The 22,859-nt window shown below is 46.4% G+C and overlaps 3 protein-coding genes across 9 annotated transcripts in view; 2 read left to right on the top strand and 1 right to left on the bottom strand.

Moving 5' to 3' along the window:
* The first annotated feature begins 441 nt into the window (after positions 1–441).
* LOC122844239 (four and a half LIM domains protein 3-like) lies at positions 442–7,244 on the top strand. 2 transcript variants are annotated; one of them, XR_006372833.1, is made up of 7 exons: positions 442–555; positions 2,249–2,413; positions 4,359–4,527; positions 5,031–5,200; positions 6,063–6,249; positions 6,374–6,448; positions 6,981–7,117. XR_006372833.1 is itself a non-coding variant. In XM_044139507.1 (6 exons), the coding sequence occupies exons 2-6, from the start codon at positions 2,258–2,260 to the stop codon at positions 7,130–7,132; spliced, it is 834 nt and encodes a 277-aa protein (XP_043995442.1). In that variant the 5' UTR covers positions 442–555; positions 2,249–2,257; the 3' UTR covers positions 7,133–7,244. The 2 variants fall into 2 exon arrangements, 1 of the variants encoding a protein (XP_043995442.1); XM_044139507.1 differs by lacking the exon at positions 6,374–6,448 and having other exon boundaries at positions 6,981–7,244.
* Positions 7,245–9,531: 2,287 nt separating this feature from the next.
* On the bottom strand, positions 9,532–12,135 carry meaf6 (MYST/Esa1-associated factor 6). 2 transcript variants are annotated; one of them, XM_044139509.1, is made up of 8 exons: positions 11,928–12,131; positions 11,122–11,237; positions 10,949–11,036; positions 10,818–10,863; positions 10,550–10,742; positions 10,258–10,287; positions 9,847–9,880; positions 9,532–9,750 (listed from the first exon to the last, which is right to left on the bottom strand). In XM_044139509.1, the coding sequence occupies exons 1-8, from the start codon at positions 12,093–12,095 to the stop codon at positions 9,736–9,738; spliced, it is 690 nt and encodes a 229-aa protein (XP_043995444.1). In that variant the 5' UTR covers positions 12,096–12,131; the 3' UTR covers positions 9,532–9,735. The 2 variants fall into 2 exon arrangements, with proteins under 2 accessions (XP_043995444.1, XP_043995445.1); XM_044139510.1 differs by lacking the exon at positions 10,258–10,287 and having other exon boundaries at positions 11,928–12,135.
* A 3,865-nt stretch (positions 12,136–16,000) lies between these two features.
* LOC122844230 (MAP7 domain-containing protein 1-like) overlaps positions 16,001–22,859 on the top strand; it is a 28,588-nt gene continuing 21,729 nt past the window's right edge. For 3 of the 5 annotated variants that reach the window (XM_044139485.1, XM_044139486.1, XM_044139484.1), the window contains exons 1-2: positions 16,001–16,366; positions 21,193–21,375. In XM_044139485.1, the coding sequence (XP_043995420.1) occupies positions 16,309–16,366; positions 21,193–21,375 (241 nt within the window). In that variant the 5' untranslated portion in view covers positions 16,001–16,308. Of the gene's footprint in view, positions 16,367–16,489; positions 16,767–21,192; positions 21,376–22,859 lie in introns of those variants that run through there. The other 2 variants (XM_044139487.1, XM_044139489.1) reach the window with 2 other exon arrangements.

The raw sequence follows: 22,859 nt of genomic DNA, 5'->3' as shown, positions 1-22,859 counted from the left end.
AAGAAATGTATTCTGCTTTTGAGTTTTGATATACTAAAATGTGCTCTTCTGACAGAACAGCTAAATTATGGTAATAACATTTGAATCCGTGTTTTCTGCCCCGTTTAAACTTTTTTAAAAGTGAAATAATTTCATTACAAAGGTAATTAAACATTACAACATCTCAAAAGTACAATCCTTAAACCAATATGTTAATAACTTAAAGTAGGATTTGAAAATCCTCTCGTTATAGTCACATTTTCTATTTTCCATTCCTCCGTTTGTTTTTTCTTTCCATCTGATTTTCCGCTCAGTTTTGTCGCCTCTGCTGTGAACTTTGGTTACTGAAGCGTCACCGAGCTTTGAATTCTCGTTAAACACATTAAAGACTGACTCGGTTCCGGTTCTCCGATCTGAATCTGATCATAAATAATTAAATAAAACTGAGGAAGAATTTGACGTGAGAGGCGGAGGAGGAGGCGGTGCGGTCCGCTCCTCCTCCGCCTCAGTCCGTGGAAACTTCACGGAGGATTCCCGACGCGTGGGAGCAGCGAGGAGTCCGGGAGATCCGCGACGGTAAGTTCGCCTTTACTGACTCGGTTGGGGTCACCAGGGGTCTAATCTCTGTGAGCTGCGCAGGCGCACAGAGTCTCACCTGTCCTGACTTTGAGTCCGGAGCTGATTGGTGGAAGGTTTCTGTCTCTGGACCGGAAACGGGTCAGGAAATGTTTGGTTGAAGATTCGAGCAGACTCAGGACCGGGCCAAGGCATAAGCAAACTGTGCTGCAGGGAGTCCTGCAGCCGAGAACGCAGAACTCTTAAAATACTTCTCTTTAGTTTATTTTTTATTATAATCTAATGTAATTGCTCTCATAAAGAGGATAATATAAGTTCAGTAGTTTTGTTATTAATCACAATTTTGTCATATTTCACTCTCAGATTAGCTTTAATAAAGAAAATGTTACCCTGTAGACCCGTAAACTCTTCTGTTCTAGAGTATATCTAGAGTATCCTTCTGCCTTAACATCAGCAGAATGATAATTCATATTTCTCCATCCCACTGAAAACCAAACAGGAATCTGTCTGAATGTTGGCAGCTTTCTGTCGCCGCAGCAGCAATAATTCGGTTTATTTCTCCTGAGATCAGAGGAAAAGACGGGATTCATTTTACAAAGTCATATTTTCACCATTTTATAAGAAAATCTGAATGAATAAAAGCATTCGCTGTAGTTTACTGTCTGCGCTCCTGGCATCCGCCATCATTGTAGTCTTTAAAGCAAAAGGACTACAATTACAGTCATTCTGAAATGACTCCAGCTCTTCTACAGCAGGGGTCCCCAAAGTGGCCCCTGAGGGCCTCCTGCATGTTTTAGTCTCTCCCTGGTTTAACTCACCTGGATCTTTAGAGGCCGAAGAAGAACTTTGACCTGCTGAACTTTGACCTGCTGAAAGAGAGAATAAAACATCAGGATCCAATCGGACCTCCAGGACCCACTTTGGGGACCCGTGTTCTAGAGAGTATTCAGAACTTTATTGGACCTGGTTCTGGAACCTCCAGCTTCTGACTCGCCCGGTCCGGTCCGGTCCGGCCCGGTCCGGAGAAGCTGTTAAATGTTCTGAAACATAAGGTTTTGATGAAGCAGCCAGCCGGGCCGCCGGTCCAGATGGCCGCAGTGAAATCTCCATAAAAGGTTCTGAATGTAATCTGGGCCAGAGGCTCTGACGGGTTCTGGTCCGGACGGGTTTATGACGCCTGATGATCCAGACTGTCCTGACACCGGAACCCGACCGGAGACACTTTCCATCTGGCTCCCACTTCCAAGCGGGCCGAACCGAGCCGGTCCGTAAACCTGTCCAGAACCAGAACTGACAGGAAGGAATGTGTTTGTTTAATGTCTGAGCTGCAGGAACAAACCAGAACAAGAACCAGAACCAGAACAAGAACCAGAACCAGAACCAGAACCAGAACCAGACCTGCGGTCCCACTCTGCACGTCCGGCCCGGTCGGGTTCGGGGAAAGTTCTGCTAAAAGAAGCAGCAGATGTTTCTGAGCTGGAGGTCCAGCAGCGAGCAGGAAGGAAGTCCATTGTTCTGGTTCTGCATTCCGGGTCGGCAGCCGAACCAGAATAGAAACCCGAACCTCTGAGGACGTTGGAAGCCTGTCTGTTCCTCTGACCCAGCAGAGGTTCTGCTACCAGAACCGAGCTCTACCCTCCTTCTGCTGCAGCCGAACCGGGTCGCTGGTCCTGACCCGCTTTCTGACCCGCAGGTCGGAACCATGAGCGAGCCGCCGAGCTGCCGCGGCTGCAGCGAGTCGCTGAGCGGACAGACGTTCATCCGGGTGGCGGAGGAGCCGCTCTGCGTCACCTGCTACCAGCGGCGCCACGCCAACACCTGCCAGGAGTGCAAGCAGCTGATTGGACACGACGAGAAGGTACGTCCTGCACGCGACCGGACCGGAACCAGGCGCTATGGGTCACTGCTGATGATCTGCAGCCTGCGGCGCCGCTGCTGCTCAAACTAAACGGGATTGTTTTTAATGAAAAGAGGCAAAGCGAACATCACTCAATACTTTCAAACCTTTTGCTCGTGTTCATTTTAAACTAGAAGAATGAAACAAACAGTTTTTGGTTTTAGTGAGCAGAACATTTCCCCAGATAACTCAGAGAGCCTTCAGATTATTTCTGACTGGCTCAGTTTACTGAAATGGAAATATGTGACATTTCCAGTTTAGACTGACGTAACGACGTCGATTTGTCTCACTGATTTCTCACCAGACTGTCTGACGTCACCGGGGCACGCAGATTAACGTCAGATAAGAAATAACTGCGCAGGAGAAAGTTATTTATATTTAGATTTCCCAATAACACTTAGATGCTCCACAGATTAATAAATGGATTGAACATGTATTTCTATTGATATCAATAAATATACTTATTTATTGATGTATTGTTTTCTGTCTTTGGCGCTGAAAAACATTTCTGAGCCCCAAACTTTGGAAACGTTTTTATCCAGGGAGATCTGGAGCAATCTCTCTCTCTCTCTCTCTCTCTGTCTCTCTCTCTGTCTCTCTCAGTATTACTGTATCTTACTTTAGCAGTTATTCCATAAATACAGTAACATAGTTTTTATGATAAACTTGGTAAAAAAAAAAAACCCTCAATTTATTAAAACAAAACAATGGCATCACATGTCAATTTATCAAGTTATTACATATTAAATTAATGTTAAAGTGTGTTATATAACTGAATTTTATTATGAAGAATGTCTGATTGATTCAGATTGAAGCTGAGCTCTTCTGACCGGATCAGAACGTTAATCAACCAGAACATGATGGCTCGTCCTGTGGGGTGCAGAGGGACCTGACCTTTGACCTGGTGTGAGGGTCAAAGGTCCAGCTGGACCATCCTGGGCGGGAACGGAACCAGACGGAAATGGTTCCTTTGGCTGTTTTTGATCTTCAGCTCGTCTGCAGGCGGCGGCTGCACATCCTGGAGATAAGGTCCTGACGGATGAGGCCTTCAGGTTCAGTGGGAAAAAGCAGCTCTGGAGGAAGCAGCTGCAGACAGCAGCAGATCTCTGATAGGCTGTGAGTTATGGCCCGTTCCAGCTCTGCTCCTCCTCTTCCTCTGCTCAGATAAACAAACACATCTTCATCGCTCTGCTTCCTGTCGCCTTCACGGAGCCGTCCATCACCGCTGCCGCCGCCCAGCAGGGGGCTCAGCAGCTTCTGCTCTCACAGATCTACGTGAACCGAGCATCAGTCCGCACACAGACCGGGACAATCAGCTGATGACCTCTGACCTTTCACCAGGCACCGCAGGGGCCGCTCCCTCTGGGGCCACAGGTCAGAACGACTCTCTGGATCAGCTCACCTTCTGATGCAGAACCGGACCAGAACCAGAACCAGAACAGAATTATCCTTCTCCAAGTTCCTGGTGTCTGAGGTTGAAGAGTCAGTGAGTCGAATTCATGAGAACCAGAACACAGCCGGTCCATTTCACAGACAAGATGGCCTCTACCTAAGCTCCGCCCTAAAGAGGGCGTTCCCTATGTCCTTTAGCTTTAGCTTAGCAACAAGCTAAAAAAGACTGAAGGAAAACACAGAATTATTTATTCTCAACATATTCTAGACCAGAGGAACTAAACAGAACCCGGACCAGACTTGTATCATGTGGTTCAGAGGAAACCATCACTGAAGAACTTAGAACTTAAGAGAACTTTTATTTTGAAAGAGCTGCATGGATTCTATGTGCAGAAGAAGTTTGGACTGTCTGTCGTCTCTAAGGAACTTTCAGATGTTTCAAAGTTTAATTTCAGATTTAAATATTTTAACTGTGACCCCCCCCTGACCTCTGACCTCCTCCTTGTTTCTGCAGGAGCTGATGCACCAGGACAGATTCTTCCATGAGAACTGCTTCAGGTGCTGCAGCTGCAACCGCTCTCTGGCCACTGAGCCGTTCACCCAGCAGGGCGGCGCTCTGCTCTGCAGCTCCTGCAGCCGCTTTTCCTCCCGATGCACCGCCTGCAGCCAGAGCGTCCAGCCAGGTATGGGCGGAGCCTACAGTCGGATAGGGGCGGAGCCTACAGTCGGATAGGGGCGGAGCCTACAGTCAGCGGGACACAGCTGACCTCATCAACATTAAGTTTTTGTTTTTGTCTTTATTCATGTCTGACTGATCAACTAGCCTCCGGCCCCTAGGTGGCAGCAGTGCTGAAAATAACAGGCAGCCTGCTGTGGCAGGCTGACCTGGGTTCTATACGGTTCTTTAGGGTTCTGGGCCCGATCCAGGTGTACTGACGCTGGCCTCCTATCCCCAGCATACCTGGAGTTTCAGCCGAGTCCGTTTCGTGTCCCACTGTCCATCCAAACAGTCCTAAAACCCGGTGATTAAAGGTTCTGGTTCTGGCTCCAGCAGCTGATGGACTCCAGAGTCTTCAGAGCGCCGTCACATGCCGAGCTGCAGCTCTGCTTTCCTTCAGCCTGTCTGGCAGCCAGACCAGCAGTTTGTTCTGGTTGTGGTCCAATTGGAGCGGCGTCTGTCCCTCAGGGTCCCGGATGCTGGAGTACGACGGCGCGGCGTGGCACGAGGACTGCTTCCTGTGCAGCGGCTGCAGGAAGCCGATCGGAGCCGAGGCCTTCGTCCCGGACGCCGGGCGCTTCTACTGCCTGGCCTGCTATGAGCAGCAGGTGGCGCCGCGCTGCAGCCACTGCAGGAAGGTGAGGAAGAACCGGCTCAACGCTTCGCTTTGGGCTGCAACTATTGTGACGATTAATCGGTTAGAAAATAGATTTTTCATACAGTATTAGAAATAGACTGAAATATGAAAATAAATAATTGGATGGGCTGCACAGTGGTGCAGTGGGTAGAGCTGTTGCCTTGCAGCAAGAAGGTCCTTGGTTTGATTCCCGGCCCGGGGTCTTTCTGCATGGAGTTTGCATGTTCTCCCTGTGCATGGTGGGTTCTCTCCGGGTTCTCCGGCTTCCTCCCACAGTCCAGAAACATGACTGTCAGGTTAACTGGTCTCTCTAAATTCTCCCTGGGTGTGAGTGTGTGTGTGCATGGTTGTTTGTCTTGTATGTCTCTGTGTTGCCCTGCAACAGACTGGCGACCTGTCCAGGGTGACCCCTTGACCCCGCCTCTCGCCCGGAACAATAGCTGGGGAGGAACCAGCAACCCTCCTGACCCCATTAGGGACGAAGGGTGAACAGAAAATGGATGGATGAAATAATTGGATTTCTTTTTTTCAATAAGAGAAAATCTACGTCTAAAAGTGAAAACCAGTATTTCTTCAGTGAGGATCGCTAGCTGAATAAATCCTGACAGAAACGTGAAAAGCTTCAACTGGGTTCGAACCCAAACCAGTTTGAGCTAAAAACACCGACTGAGAAATTCTGGGTAAAACTGATTTACAAACGTTTTCTAACCTTAAAGGAAAAATGTTTGTTGTTTTAACGGTGTTGGTTTTTCACTCATCGGTTTTATGCTGTCTGGAGCTCCTGGTTCCGACCCGGTCCTGACCCGGTAATGACTCGGTTCCGACCCGGTACTGACTCGGTTCTGCCCCGCTGCGTGCTGCAGGCGCTGACTAAAGGCGGGCTGACGTACCGGGGCGAGGTGTGGCACCGGGACTGCTTCCTGTGCTGCGGCTGCGGTTCTCCTCTGGCCGGGCAGACCTTCACCTCGCAGGGCGAGCGGCCGTACTGCGTCAGATGCTTCAGCAGCCTGTACGCCAAGAAGTGCGCCGCGTGCAACGCGCCCATCACAGGTGAGACTCTGAGCACGCGGTTTGGTGACCCGCCACAATAAAAGCCTGGAGGAAACGTGAACCTGCAGGAAGAACAAGCAGAAATAATCATCAGGTTTTCATCTGGAGAATGAAATCTTTGCAGAAAGAAACTGATAATGAGAGAAAAGAGAAAGATGGCCGCCTCATGGATCAGTGATGGAAAGCTGCGATCAGTAATGTCAGTAATATATTTTTTTTTTTTATTTTTTTCGTTGTTTTATTTGCGTAACTTCTTGTCTAGTAATAAGACAAACAGCAAATCATTTTCAATTACATTTTATTCCAGCTTTATGTGAGCAGAGGCGGCTAGTAAATATATAGTTATAAATACTCGTAAATAGTTATAAATGATTATATAAATTGTCATAAATATTTATATTTGAATAAGTTTTAGGGGAATGAAACATTTTGGAATTGTTTTGCTAAAACACACTTTTTACTTTTATTTGAGTAAAATTTCAGGACCGGGATCAGTGAAACCATAACTTGTTATTTTTGTCAGTTTGACGGCATCGTTATAAATATTAAATCAGATGTTATGATTTAACCCTCCTGCCAAATACTCCACATTAAAGCTGAAGTCAGTTTTTATTTCAGTAAAATGTCTGCGGAGGAAAATGTCCAGGTTTATCCAGCAGCATCAGAAGTGAAATTAGTTGTAAGCGAACCGGATGACCTAGTTCTGACCCGGTTCTGACCCGGTTCTGCAGGCTTCGGCGACGGGAAGTACGTGTCGTTCGAGGAGCGCCAGTGGCACCAGCCGTGCTTCAAATGCTCCCGCTGCTCCGTGTCGCTGGTCGGGTCCGGGTTCTTCCCCGACCGGGACCAGATCCTCTGCGCCGACTGCAACAGTGACGACTGAACACCAGAACCGGTTCCGAACACCAGATCTAGTTCTGCTCACCGGATGATCACACCACGAATCATAAAAGTTTGAAACACCAAACCGTCTGTCTGGTTTTATTCGTTATTAGAACCAGGTCGGCCACTTGGTTCTGGTTCTGAAGGTCGATATGGACCAGAACCTGATGCAGATGGTCCGGTTTCCTGCTGGATGAGTCGGGAAACGCTCAGGAGATTCTGGAGGGTCGGCCCGGTTCTGATCCCAGCCGCTTGTGAGATTAAAATCTAATTTCTAGAGTCAAAGTGCTTCCTGTGTCCTCTGACCAGAACCTCTGACCAGAACCTCTGACCAGAACCTCTGACCAGAACCTCTAACCAGAACCTCTGACCAGAACCTCTGATCAGAACCTCTGACCAGAACCTCTGACCAGAACCTCTGATCAGAACCTCTGACCAGAACCTCTGACCAGAACCTCTGATCAGAACCTCTGACCAGAACCTCTGACCAGAACCTCTGATCAGAACCTCTGACCAGAACCTCTGACCAGAACCTCTGATCAGAACCTCTGACCAGAACCTCTGATCAGAACCTCTGACCAGAACCTCTGACCAGAACCTCTGATCAGAACCTCTGACCAGAACCTCTGACCAGAACCTCTGATCAGAACCTCTGATCAGAACCTCTGACCAGAACCTCTGATCAGAACCTCTGATCAGAACCTCTGACCAGAACCTCTGATCAGAACCTCTGATCAGAACCTCTGATCAGAACCTCTGATCAGAACCTCTGACCAGAACCTCTGATCAGAACCTCTGATCAGAACCTCTGACCAGAACCTCTGATCAGAACCTCTGATCAGAACCTCTGACCAGAACCTCTGATCAGAACCTCCCGGCTCATAATTGTATCTTTGGGAAGATCAGAGGGAACCGTCCCTCCGTGATGTCATCCATGATGTCACCAGTGATGTAATCATCAAAATATTTACAGATCAGAACCTTTGTGCTGGTCCTCTGATTGTGTTTATGTTGGACCGGGTCGGCTTCCTGTCAGATGTTCTGCTTAGAGTCCGGCTCTCATGCAGGACGTGAGACGGAACCGGAGGTCGGGCTCAGAGGTTCTGGAGGATTACTGCTGTGAACGGACTTTGATGGACTTTATGATCTGACTTGAGGTCAGCGTGGCTGAGGCCTTCCCATGACTCCTCTCCAGTCTGGCTGACCTTCCTCTCCGGTCCCAGCAGCGCCAGGCCCCGCCCACTCACCAGCGTGCCGCCAGGCCCCGCCCACTCAAGATGACCTTCATCCTCTCCCTCAGGTTGGAAGCAGCTGGCCTTCAGATGCAGCTAGCCCCGCCGCCCAGCATATAAAGTTAGATGCTGACGCATCCGCTTGTTAGAATTACTTTTGTCCAAAAGGTTAACTCCAAACAGTTGAAGAGCAGGTAACTGAAGGTTAGCTGATTGAATATTTATATTTTGAACCAGATATTTGACTGCAGTGGGGATAGAGTTCTTCACTGTGTTAAAGACCGGGGGACTTAACGTAAGACCTGGGAGAAAACTAACGTGAAAGCGGCGCACAATCCGGGATATTTACGGGAAAATAACGGGAGTACGGCGGGGAAGGGGGTAAAAAACCCGGTAGTTTCTCGGCCAAAATGGGAGACTTGAAAGGTACGATAAAGTGGCGTTGTTGTCACGGCAACGAGTCTGTATGTAGATTTACCGACATAGAGAGCGAGGCAGAAGTGGTTTTGAGTTGTACTTCAACGGTTTTTCCTATTGCTGTGTGGAGCATAAATTAGCAATGCCTACATTTTCAGGTTTCACCGAGTTAACGGAATTATTCCACCGCGGCTATGGATAGCATGTAAAGGAAGTCTTTTGCCCTCCAGTGTTGTGCGCACGCGTGAAATGTCCGTAAGTAAACAATAACATGCAGGGGGTCTATATTTGTAAATCTGATTATGATTAAATCAAAGCCTCACCAGCTATGAACCTCATCGCACGTCACTGAACCAGAGGTAGAACCGACCTGAAGGTAAAGGCCTCTGGCGCCTCCTGCTGGCAGCTACATGTACTACAGCAGAACCTACATCAATCAGAAATCCAACGATGTTTAAAATTTTATGGAGAAATACAAATGTTGCCGTTATGATTATAGTAAATATTATTCGGGTATAAATTAAACCAGATTATTAGGAAAATGCCAAGCAGATTATTATTCAGACCTAAAATACATGCAGGAAACTGGTCCCAGACTGGTTCTGACCCGAATGTCATGTCTACTGTCTGACCTGACTCTGCTCTCCACTTGGAAAAAAATCATTGATCACATCTGAAAAAACCCGGTCGTCTAGCGGGCAGGCCGGCTTGGCCCGGTGATGGGTAGCAGAACTTTCAGAAATCAAACATCAACGTTTCCAACATTTTATTGGTTTTCTGTAAAACAAACAGCTGATAAAACAAAGAAAAACGTTGGTGGGAAACATGAGACAGAGCTGAACAATAAATACAGGATGGTTCTGATCCAGATACAACCAGGACACCAGGTGGGAATGTTCCAAACTAAAGTCCTGAAACACACTGGTCTGCAGAGGTTCGGAAGCGACCGGGTCCATCAGGTAGAGTAATCCTGCAGAACAGAACAGAACCTGGTCAACGGAACCAGAACCCTAAAGAACCCCTATAGCACCTTGCTGACCCGTACAACTGGCTCTGCACTACTCACAGCTCTGGGTTTCTTGTTGACCTTCATGTCGAACCTGAAAACAACACAGAGTGACCCGGTTAGTTCTGGACCAGAGGTTCTGATTCTGGATGGGAACGCTGGGGGCGGAGCCACAACAGAACCAGGAAGAAGTTTGGGACCCAAACGGGTCAAACAGAACCTTCAGAGTAAAACCAGCAATGAGTCGGTTCTGGAGTGAAACAAGAAATGCCAAGAAAGTTCTGATAGAACACAGGCATGCATCAGAACCGGGCCATGCATCAGAACCGGGCCATGCAGTAACAATCTCACAAAACAGCAAGAAGAAACAGCAGACAGGAAATGGAAACATCACAGTGGGAAGTGGAAACAACAGACAGGAAGTGGAAACAGCAGAGGAGGCAGCAGGCAGGAAGTAAATTTCAGACTTACTCAAAGTCATAATCAAACATGGCGGAGGGGCTGAGGGAGCGTTATGGAGGAAGAGAGCAGCAGCTGTTAGTTCATCAGACGGTCCGGACCGGCAGACCGCCAACCTGCTGCAGCCCGGTGACAATCATTCACATGGTTCTGGAACTAATCGGGTCTGAACCAGTTCTGAACCGGCAGTCGGGTCCGGGTTCTACAGGTTCAGACCTTCTAACTGGATGAGCCTGAGCGGGTTCTGAGCTGCTGCAGGATCCAGCGTTATCGGGCCCGTCAGAACCTGCTGTGGGTTCTGTACCTGTGTCTGTTCTTGTTCTTCCTCTTCTTGTGGTTGCCATGGTGACTGCTGGACGAGGACGACGACGCGGCTTTCTGAGGCTTCAGGTCCTGCAGTGCCGAGTCCACGTCCTCCGTGTCGTCCTGGCTCGGCTCGTTCTCCTGGTTCTGAAGGTCCGGAGACGTGTCGCTCTCTGTGCCGCTGCCGGTTTCGCCTGCAGAGATGCGGCAGAACATCAGAACCAGCAGGGGGCGCTGTTGTGGCGGTCTGACGGTTAAACACCACTCACGCTTCTCATTCATGTGATCCGGGATCCCTCCGAGCGCGCACACCGCCTGCCAATCACAACGCAGACACCGGCATGAGCCCGCTACTCAACACAGAACCAGGACCAGAACCTGACACAACAACAGAACTCACAGCAACAGACGTCACAGACGACTTGCTGAACAGACGCTCCGCCTCCTTAAACTTCCGGTTCCTTCTGTCAGTTTTACTGTTGGAGTTCCTGTGTAAAACAAATGGAGGGTCTGGTCATCAGAACCACACATCAGAAGGTAAAACCTGTCAGACCTTCCTCCTCCTCCTCTTACTTCTGGTTGGTGAGGTAGCGGTCCCATCCTCGGATGATGTTCCCGTACATCTGGGTGTCCTCCAGGTAGCTCCCCTCGAAGGCGTAGATCTGTCTCTCCAGGTTCACCAGTGTCTCCTGTTAGGTTGAAACAGACAGCTGTTCAACTGAGGGGCATGTTTGTACAAAATTAAATTAATGAAATGAATCAAATTTTACCCCATCTAGTTTTTCCAATTTCTCGTAGTGTGTTCATCTTGTTGTATAAATATATTGTTTTACCGTTGTGTGTCTGCACGTTCTCACTTACATTTGAATTGCAGCTAAATTTCTCCACTTTGGGACAATCAGATATTTCTATTCTGTTTATATTTCAAAACTGGTCAGTTTTGAAATTTAAAGCTTATGTTTTATAGCTTATAAGACATAAGCTTATGTTTGTCCTCTTAGAAGTCATTAAATAATCTTAATTTCATCAGTTAATTGTGTCCTCTTTAACAGACTGGATGGTTTATTGATATCGCGAGATTTCAGTCAAACCGTTGGCGGCTGCACGTTTCAATGCTAACACCAGAGCGTTATTAACACATTTATTCTGGATGTTTCAGCGATAATAAACATGTGTACATCTTTAGGAAACACTATCTGGGCTTTTTATCCATTCAATAATTTTCCAATATAGTTTTAGATGCGTTTTAAAAGGAAAGTAATCGTTGAGTTACCAAAGCTAAACGCTAGTTAGCCTCCATTAGCTTAGCATGCAGGCCTCATTTATTGGCAGAGCGACTAATGCCGCGGATAAACCCCCCAAAATCCACATCTACTCACAGCCAGCTCCTGTTTCCTCTTCACCAGCTCAGCTAGTTCCCTCCTGGTGTCCGGGATTTGAGGTGGGGTGGCCTTAGTATGCATCGCCATGACGGGAGGAGGCTTTCTGGAAAACAGCAGCGGAGGAAAAGAAGCAGCAGGCTGCAGTGTAGCAGGGTCCCGATACATCCGGCAGGGGGCGCTCCAGACCACGGCAAGACTCCAGTAGGATTCAAACAGTTACTATGACAACAACTCCATCTTATCTGCAGCTTCACGTTAATTTTTAATGTTTTTCAAAGAGCGAAGATACCGATTTAAAAGTAGAGAATATAAAGTTGATTAACTTTAATTGTTATTTCACAGTGTTAAAAGTTTTATCACTAGCATTTATCCATCGAAGTTTTCCAAACATTTCTGGTTTCCTTAAATATTTCCTAATGACTTGTGGAGCTGGAGAACAACCAGGAAATGCTTTCTGCTGCATTCAGGAATATTCCCATTCTCCAAGCAGATACGGAGCCAAAAGCAGGGAAAGTTTACCAGAAGGAAATCATCACGTCAAAGTGAAGTAGCAACACATCTCAGAGCATCAGAAAAACCTGACTTCTCTTCCTTCTTCATCAGAAAACGTAGAGGAAACACTGCCAGAGCTTCACTCACACCTTTAGGAAGATTTTAGCTTCAGAAAAATGATTAAATTTGATTCAGACATTCAGATTAATTATTAGTTTTTTTTTGTTTTAAATAAAATGTATGTTTCAATTTACTGCAATCCTTGTGTTAGGACTGCCCAACCCTCAAATATTCCTGTAGCTCCTCCTGCTTGACATGAGTTATAAATTACATTTTCCATCCCTTTATTATCTATTAGTGTGAGAATGAATCAGCTGCTGTGGAAGGTCAGCTGTTTTCTGACTGATGGTCATGTTGCAGCAGCTGCTGGTCCAGGAACAGCTGAGAGGAGAAACTCTGCCAACTGCTGCAGGGCAGGACGGGATGTGTGTGTGTGTGTGTGTGTGTGTGTGTGTGTGTGTGTGTGTGTGTGTGTGTGTGTGTGTGTGTGTGTGTGTGTGTGTGTGTGTGTGTGTGTGTGTGTCATGTGACTAAGTGGAAACAAAGGCTGTGATGCACAATGAGGCTGGCTTCATTTCACCAGACAGAGCTGCTTCAGATTTAAAGGCTCGCTGTCTAAGAGAGGGTGACATCTAGTGGTCACAGTGAAACATAGCAGCTACATCTCTCGTTGCTAACCTGAGCTCATCCTGCCTTCACTGGTAACCAACAGCCTGAAAATATTCAGGTACAAGTTTGTCTAGAAAACCCTCAGAAGGTCTGGAAAACTATTGATGAAGGAAGAAGGAGATTTTAGCTGAAAACTAAAGTTTACAGGTGCTAAATAAATATTTAGCTTGCTAGCTAACTATTTAGTTTGGAGCTAAATATTTAGCTGGTATACTTGATATTTAGCTTGATAATGTAATATCTAGAAATACGTGAATACAGTGAAAATACAATTTAGAATGTTTTTTTCTCTTCTAACAATAACCCAAATGATTGCTCATTTTTATAGTTACTGCACTCCATAGAACGCCGTATGATGTGTGAATCATCATCCGTCTCTATCAGATCCAGTTTTTTCTTTTGGTCATTCCCTGCATGGTGCCTGATATGATTCATCTCATCCACATATTTTCCAGTCTTTCCTCCTCAGTGACGTGGCGCTTTTCCCTCCAGCAGCTGCTGAAGCACTAAACAGACGCAGGGACAGAAAACGTTCCTCAGAAAGCAGCAGCAGCAGCAGCTTGTGGGAGTTTTCCTGCATCTTTGTTTGGCAGCTCGGAGAACAGCTCACCGCAGAGACAGAGCCGCTCCCAGGCAGGAGAAGAAATGCTTCCTGCTGGAGGGGCGAGTCTGGACATGCATCACTGCTGCTGCAGCGCAACCAGCAACCTGCATCACTCGCTGAAACCAGCAGCATCAGAAACAGAACCACGTCTGACCTCTGCAGCAACATGGCCAGCAGCTCAGAGTTAGTTCATTTTGGTGGAAACAAATAAATATGACAAGTGAAACTGAAATCTTGTTGGAAAAGCTGCAGCAGTTTGAGGTCAGATGATGGAAATAGCACTGAAATCTGGTTAGACAGAAATATCGAATCGATGATGAAAGCTGATATTAAAATTATGCAAAGTGAATTACATGCATCGACGTTAAATTTTCAGCCATGACTGGAATCAATGCTGATTCCTACATTTGGATCTACACGAATTTCTATTGAGTCAGAGTTAAGGGATCAACATTGATTCATGTACATTTGACAATATTAATGTCATAATGTGCGGTGTGAGGCAGACGCTGAGGATCCAGGTAGATGTGAAGAAAAGTCAACTTTAATGAGAAATGTCCAGAACAAACACAGTCCAAACACAGTCCAGGAAGCCGGACACCAGGGCTCGACGCCGGTAGCAACTGGTTACACTATGGAGGAGACGGACTGGGCACACAGACGACGATCACAGGAACGCCATAGACAAGGACCCAACAAAGACACAGAGACACAGGTAACATTAAATAGGTAATCAGGGAATGAGACACACCTGGGAAGCAATCAAGGGGAGACAGGACAACACGGAGACTCAGACACGCAGGAAACTCGAAATAAACACACAGAAAAACACGAAACATGACAATTAATATTAAAAATGCATCAAACACGCAAATAAATAGTTCAATTAATTCTAGGAAAACAAAAGTTTTATTGGCTAAAAGCCAGTAACTTCACTCCTTCAGAGAAAGTTTGAATATTTGATCTGCAGCTAAAACATCCTTTGACATCATCAGAGAGTAGAAATGATCTGGTGATTATATATAGATTAACGGATTAATAACTGGATGCAAAAGTTTATTTTTATAGAACATTTCAGTAACCAGGCAGTTCAAAGTGCTTTGCGTCATAAAACGTCACATCGTCATCAAACATGAAACATTTTGTCACCAGAATCAAGCAAATACACATCAAATATGTGCGCAATGTTCTTAATAGTAAATTATTATATGTTATTTTTAATGTGTTGTTCAATTTTATACACTTTTTGTGAATGTTATGATTATTATCTCTGCTTTTGGGATAATTTTGCTGATTTTTTCTTCGGTTTTGTGGAGTTTTCGGCCTGAAGTCCGGCCGGCCTGCGCGGCTCCCCTCGCCGCTTTCAGCTGCTCTGAATCCTCTGGCGGACCGAACCACTAAGGGTCCGAACCGCAGCAGAACCTCCCGGCTCTGGGGTTCGCTCTGAGGAAAACCGCCATGAGGAGAGCCGGTTCGGTTGGTCAGAGTTCCCCAGAAATGACCTGAGATCCGCTTCGGCCAGAAAACCCGGTTCTGCTCTTGTTCCAGTTGGTTCCGTCCATTTGTCCGGCATGAAGGTTTTGGCTCTGATAAGAAAAGAATCAAGGCAGCGGTAGAGAGACAGCGAGCGGAAATTAGGTGCTCAAGCCTTCAAAATAAAATAAATGGAACAAGCGAAAATTAAAATCAATCTGCAGTTTTGTCTAAACTTAAAAACAGAATCAAAATTTGATTTATTTTAGAAAGTACACTGTGGAGGTCTGGAGAAAATTCCTCAGCATTAACAGGAGAGATCTATTACATCAATTCAAAGAACCGTTCTGTTTCACATCATTTTAAAACATTATGTCAAATGTTTTAAGATTATTAAAATCATTTAACTTTTATTTAGTTTGTTTTTTAAATTTTACATAATCATTAATTCATTTTTTCTTTTTTAATTTGATCCTATTTTGTAATTTCTACATTAAATAATTTTTCAGTGGTAATTACATTGTGGGTCATTTATTGACATTGATTAAATTTAGTTTCATGCTCTTTTATTTTTTTATTTTGTTCTACTTTATTATCTTTGTTTTGGTATTTTATTTTTATTCTATTTAATTTAATTTTGTTTATTTTTACTTTGATTTGCTTAATTTATAATAATAATAGTAATAATCATAATCATAATAATAATAATTGTAGTAGTAGCATTTCTTTTATTTTGAAGTGTGTGACCGGAAGTGTGACCTTCCTCATGGGAACTTGACCTCTTCGGTTTTCAGTCTCTCCCTGTAGATTCCTCAGTGTAGACCCTCACACCGCAGAACCGAACCGAACCTCTGAGTTTCAGAACTCTCCTCGCGGTTCCGGTTCGGAAGGAATCGAGATTTGAACACTTTTTAGATTCCCGGCGTTCTATTCGGATCTGGTTCTCCTCCCCGCACCGTCCGTGGTTCCGTTCCTTCCTCTGCAGCTGGGTGTGTTAGGCAGAACTGGACCTGAGTTCGGCCCGTGTACCGCGCTGGTTCTGAGGAATGAACCCGTCTGGACCCGGTCTGGACCGACACCATGGATTTTAAAGAGCTGGGGGTTCGTCTGGAGGAGAAGCTGACCCTGACAGAGAAGAGTGAGTAACCAGAACCCGTCCTGACCCGGTCCGGTCCGCGGCACCGGTCCGGTTATCACGTCCATCACCTGCAGAGAATCAGCCAATCACATCAGTCCGGTTGGAAGCTGCTCAGAGGCACTCCGGCAGCTCTGCTGGTTCTGCCCAGGGCGGTTCGACTGGTCCAGAAGGAAAGTTCTGGTTCTGGTGGTCCAGTTGAGGTAGATGATGGTCGCAGGTTTGGTTCTGATGTTGTGGAGAATCTCCAGATGTTTCTGCTGGGTTCTGAGGTGGAACCGTCTCTGTGTGGGTCAGAACCTCCTGCTGGTTCTCCAGAACCAACTGCTGGTTCTTCTGGATGTGTGATGGAGGCAGAGGACTGGACCAGCTGCAGGGGAAGGTTCCGTTCGCTGCATTCGAGGTTGGTACCGACGGTACCGCCATGACCCGGGTCAGAAGCCCGGTCTGAGTGGTTCTGCTGCAGAGCTGGGTTCTGGTTCTGGTCCAGTTGTCTATGGCTCTTTGGTTAGAGGTGATGTTAATAATAATAACATTAATAAAGTTTTTAGTTTTTTTTTCTGCAGCTGATCGAATGAAAACATTTTATTTTTTCTAAAATCATTTTTCCATCAACATTGTAGAAGAAAATGTTTCCATCATCGATCTGTGAAACTCTGGACCTGACTCTGGTTCTGTTGGTCCAGTTGACCACCAGTGGAACCAGCAGGTCCGCTGGGATTAGCACTTTGACTAGGACGTTCTCTTCCAGACATTGTCCTGGTTCTGCTGGTCGGTTTAAACTGGGTCCAGAATCCTCATTCTGGTTCTGTGCAGCAAAACATGACAGGTTTAATCCACAGCTGAATTGATTAATCATGATTAATTGATTATGATTGTCAATTAATTTTGTTATTGATTAATCGCTAACAGACTGAAGAAAGAACAAAAAAACAAACAAATGTGAACATTTTGCATCTGAGATGAAAAAACGTTCTTGGTTTGTCGTCCTCGTCTGCCAGAGCTCCTCTAGCGGCAGGTTTAGCTTCACCTGGTTCACTTTCTATAAAAATATCTTATTAATCACCTTCATGTCCCGTTATTAATCAGTTAATCAATAATCAATAGAGCGGCTCAGTCTGTAGAGGAATTATTTGCCACAAATGATCAATGTTCACTAAATCAAAGCTTTTATTGACTTTTATTTTTATATTTAAAAAGAAATTAATTTGTTTATTTGCATGTATATATATATTTTTAACATCGTATAAAATACATTTAAGAAAAATCTGCAGAATTTAAACTTTAAAAAAGAGACTGATTAATCGATTAATTGTCAGAATAATTGATAATTAAATGGTTTCCAGCTGCAGTTTGTTCGGTTCTGCTCAGCTGAGGTCTGAAGTTTGCTGGTTAATCTGAAGCTGTGAGATGCTGTGCTACCAGAACCGGAACCAGAACCAGAACCGGACCTGTGAGGTGAAAGTGGGATTACAAGAAATATTTTTTCTTCCTGGTCTCTGTAGCTCCAAAGGTTTTCCGGAGCCTCTGGAAGGTTCTCGGTGTTCCAGAGCTGCAGCTGGGGAGATCCGATCCTCTGCAGCCGGTTCCGGAATCGTTCAGGAATCGTTCAGGAATCGTTCAGGAATCGTTCAGGAATCGTTCAGGAATCGTCCGTGATCAGCTGGAATCAAGGCAGATTCTTGAACAGCCGGACGGTCCTGGAGGAGAACGGACGATAGGCGCCGTAACAGGGAGTCAGGGGGCCATGGGCCCCCATCTTTACGGCCCTGCCCAGCTGGTCACACAGACTGCACATCTCTGTGTTTCTGTACCGACAGAGAAAACCTGCAGCACTGAGATCTGGACCAAAAGGCTCCAGATCACAACAGTTTATGGACCGGCGCCGCTCCGGGTCGGGTCGGGATCAGAAACCGCTGAGTAATGTCTGGACCAGTTTTGTCCAAAAGTGAAATAAGAATTCTGTATTTGTGCCACATCTGGGCCACATCCAGTATTTCTAGAACTGTGGCGACGTTTTCATTCCCACCGGCGTTGGAGCGTTAGCTTCACCTGCAGCGGCGGCCATCTTGGCTCCTGGTGAGCCTGAAAGCTGCCGGACTCGGAGGAAGACGTCTGAGCGACTCTTCATCGTCTGTCTGTGATTCACGGAGCAGCTGATGTTTACCAGCAGAGGCTCCGCGGCGTCATCTGACCCGGTTCACTGCTGACTCCCTCCTCTGATCAGATCAGCAGCTGATCTCTCGTCTCACCAACACAAACCGGAACCTTCAACTTTTCTCTCTTCAGTTTTAAATTATCAAAGGTTTCAATAATTTAAAGTCGGAAGTGAAACTTAAAGAAAGCCCAACGTTCAGGAACGATCTGCATGTCCGAGTCAGAGGAAACCTGTGGCATCCGAGCATATGAATGGAAAGTTGAGTGGAAGGAAGAAAATTGGTGAAGAGTGAAGACAGCCAGAATCCTCAGCTGCTGAGAGTCTGGTTCTGTTTGCTTTGGTTTGGATCTGTTCTGGGTTTCTGATCCGATTCTCAGCTCTCTGGGTTCTACTGGGTCTCTGGTCCAGATCCGACTGGTTCCCCCTCGGTTCTGATGGATGCAACAGAATCAAACAGAACAGCACCGGAACAGAACTGGAACCTGAACCAGAACAAGTACCAGACCAGAATCAGAACCAGACTGGTACCGCTGTGGGCGGACAGCTGGTTCCGTCAGAAGAACCTGTGTGTCTCTGAACCCGGTCCAGTTGGGTTCAGCTGTACCAGGTTTGGGTTTGAATGGGTTTAAAATCTGACGAGTTCAGGAAGTGATGTCATGATGAGGTCATGGAAAACAGGAAGTGAAACTCAAGATAGACGTCTTGATTTCCTCCTTTTTCCCTTTGGCCTTCTTGGGTTGGCGGTTGCCGTGGCGACTAAGGAAACCGGAAGTCAATTTTAAAGGAATCAGTGCTGGCTCGGTTCTGGTTTGGTTCTGGCTCAGTTTAGACTGGACCTAATCTCTAAGTAACTAACTAGTTTCAGTTCAGAAGCAGATTTTTGTTTTGGATCAAACGTCAGTCAGAACCAGAGTCTGGACTTTGTTTTCCTCCCTGAAATTGGGAAAGGTTCTGGTCGGGTTCTGTCAGGATGCGTGCTGTCTGCTCCCCCTCGGTTCTGCTGGCTGTGAGGAGGAGCATGTGGGCCGTGCTGCGACACAGACTGCAGCGTGTTGCTCCTGGAATGTGTTTCCTCTGCCGGGCCTCCTGCTGTCCGCTGCGCTTCCGGCCCTGAAGGAGGTGGAGGAGCAGCGGGGGTCCGCGGGATTCCAGGGGGTTTCCCAGGACAAATCCTGGGATTTCAGGAGAAATTCAGGTTTCTCCAGGTCTTCCTGTGTTGTCATCCTGCAGCAGCTGGTCTGTGGTGTGTGTGAGGCGTCGGCTGCTCAGAAACATGCCACAGATTCCTGCGTTCGGCCTGACCCAGATCCAACATGTCCGCGCAGCAGCTGGAATGTTTTCCTCTCAGAACCTTGAAAACGGGCCGGCCCGCTTCACTGAAACTCAGAACCCTTTCTGCATTCAATGACCTGAAAATAATCTGATCCCAGTTTAGATCACAATAAATCTTCTGCGGGACAGAAAGTGAAGTCTGAGCTGATTCGCTCTGTAAACAGACTTCCTGCTGCAGACGCTCTGCGGTCGGGTCGCCGCCCTGAGGAGCCCGACAGCAGCCAGAACCTTTTATGGACCACATTCTCTCCTGCTAATAATATCCTGCCTCAGGCGGAGGAGCTTTCTGGGAAATGGAGGCGTCATGAATGGCAGCATCGTGTGATGCTGCAGCCTGGAGGCCGTTAGCATCAGGCATGTGAAATATCTTCCATCCTCATTCATTTATTAACACCGGACTCTGCAGAGGGTCCAGCAGCTGCAGCTTCCAGGAGGTTCATGAACCAGACCGGATCCAGAATCAGTCAGAGGATCTTCAGATTCCTCCTGCTGCAAACCAGAACCGCAGCGCGACGTTCATTTACTGAGACATTAATCTGAGGATTAATCAGTTGTAAAATACATTCTGCAGTTTTTTTTTTATTTAATCACGAAAGCTTTTCTTGAGAAAAATTTGGAGTCTTCAGCTAGCTTTGTGGCTAGGGCTGCAGCTAACTCTGCGGCTAGCTCTGTTGCTAACTTTGTGGCTAACCTGCGGCTAGCTCTGTTGCTAACTTTGTGGCTAACCTGCGGCTAGCTCTGTTGCTAACTTTGTGGCTAGCCTGCTCGTTTCCTGCAGCACCTTTTCCAAATTGAAAAAGACTCAGCAGGCTGCCAAGTTATTAGGTTTTATTTTAGTGTAATAATTTACATTTTGTACCAAGTTTCAAATGCAAGACATTAAACTTGTTAATTTGTTCATAGTAACTTCAGCAGTTAAAATATGCCACAAATGTAAATTAAAGCATTTTGTTTGTTTGCTGTTTCTATAAAATTAAAATCAACAACCATTATAACATCAGGCTGATGGAAGCTAACCACAAATGACCATCAGAACCACATCAGAACCACAGCAGAACCACATCAGAACCACAGCAGAACCACAGCAGAACCACAGCAGAACCACATCAGAACCACAGCAGAACCACATCAGAACCACAGCAGAACCACAGCCCCCATCGGTCCTTTGAGTTAATTAAAATAATGAACGGTGTTCCATAAACCAGCAGAGTGTTTTCGTTCCTCTGCAGGTTCTTCAGCTGCAGCTAATTAGAATTTAAAGGCACCAATCCTGCAGTCTGTTCTCCTCTGCTTTCAGCGCATGTCCTGTTTGACCTCTGACCTGTCTTCTGTCCTGCAGCCCTGCCTCTGCCGTCAGACTGTCCGTCCCTCCAGAACCCAGAGAAAGACCTGCTGAGCCCGGACGACTCGGCCGTGTCAGATCTGTCCCCTAAGACTGACTCCAGGACGGAGACCTCACTGAAGACGGACGGCCGACCTCTGACCCCGGCTTCCAGCAGCTGCAGCCCACAGCCCAAGAAAGGTACGGCGAGCGCTGCATGCTCCTGGGAAACCGTCGTCATGGTGGTTCAGCTGAAAGAAAGATGAACTTAGTTTATAAAGAAATAAAGTAAAACTAGACAGAAAAACATCTGAAATGGTTTTCAGTGTGTTTCACACACACAGAGACACACACACAGAGACACACACACAGAGACACACACACACACACACACACACACACACACACACACACAGAGACACACACACACACACACACACACAGAGAGACACACACACACATGCTTTAGCCTCAGTTTACTCTCATCCATATTTCTGTGTTGTGAAAATTATTTCCTTTTGTTTCTTTGTAACTCGTATTAAATTTAATTTTATCTCCTCATTTAACTCGTTATTGAAATACAGAAACTCGTTCCAGTTATTTATTCCATCATCACTGTTATTGTTTTTATTTCCTATGAAAACAATAACAGTGATCATCAAACTCTTTTAGGCAACGCCATGGTAACACGCTGTGGGTGTGTTACCATGGAAACAACATCTTTATCTGCTGATGGAGTTAGAAGATGTTTTTATTCTGAGTCCTGCTTCACACAGTGGCTACCAGGTCAAACCGGGTCGCTCAGCCAGAACCAGGGTTGATAATGAGCTACTGGTCCACTAAATATTATTTTTAATTCATTTATTTTTTTTGTGGTTTCTGATGTTTCCCGATGTTTTCGGGTCGTTGAGCTGCAGATTGCGGTGGCGTGTCAGAAGAAGGTTTAGTCACTTTAATGAGCAGAACCAGAACCGTCTGATCCGCTCTCAGCTGCTGCAGCGCTCTTCAGCTGGGTTTCTTGCTGCAGACGGACTGGAACCAGTCTGTCCCTCCCAGTACCTGCTGGTCTGTCAGCCCGTCGTTCTCCTGGTTCCTGAGCGACTTGGATGTGGAGACGAGGAGGCGATCTGTGTGGGACGCTCTCTGCAAGGCGGAGGAAGGGATGCAGGTTGCTATGGAGACAGAGCAGAGAAGTGCTGCAGGGAGCTCTGATTGGTTGAAAATCTTAGCACACATGTACAGGACGAGATCCACAGATCTGCTGAGTGGGTTCTGGTTCTGGCTCTCCACTAGCAGTCAGTGTTGTATCTGAAGAGGCCTCTGACTGAGCACTGTTGGTCAGTGCTCAGTCAGAGCACTGACTGACTAACACATGCTAGCAGTGTTACTGCTAGCATGTGTTACTGCCTCACATGCTAGCAGCTTAGCATCCAGGCAGCAAAGACGATATTACACAGTAACTTCCTGGATGAGTAGATCTGCTGATCCACCTCCTTTGCTGTTTAAATCTGTCTGTCTGTCTGTCTGTCTGTCTGGTTAGAAGGATGTTGGAGTAGGGGACAAAGTGTTCCTCTAATACTCCGGTTTGTTTGGACCAGAAGCTCATCCAACTTGTTTGCCAAAGATCTGCTGCTTATCATGATGGTTGGATGAGACTCCTCCTGGACATCTCTGGGACTTGGGGT

This window comes from Gambusia affinis, linkage group LG14 (genome assembly GCF_019740435.1).
Source record: "Gambusia affinis linkage group LG14, SWU_Gaff_1.0, whole genome shotgun sequence".
Lineage (NCBI taxonomy): Eukaryota > Metazoa > Chordata > Actinopteri > Cyprinodontiformes > Poeciliidae > Gambusia > Gambusia affinis.
Note: the sequence above shows the minus strand (reverse complement) of the source record. Positions and strands in the feature narration are given on the sequence as shown.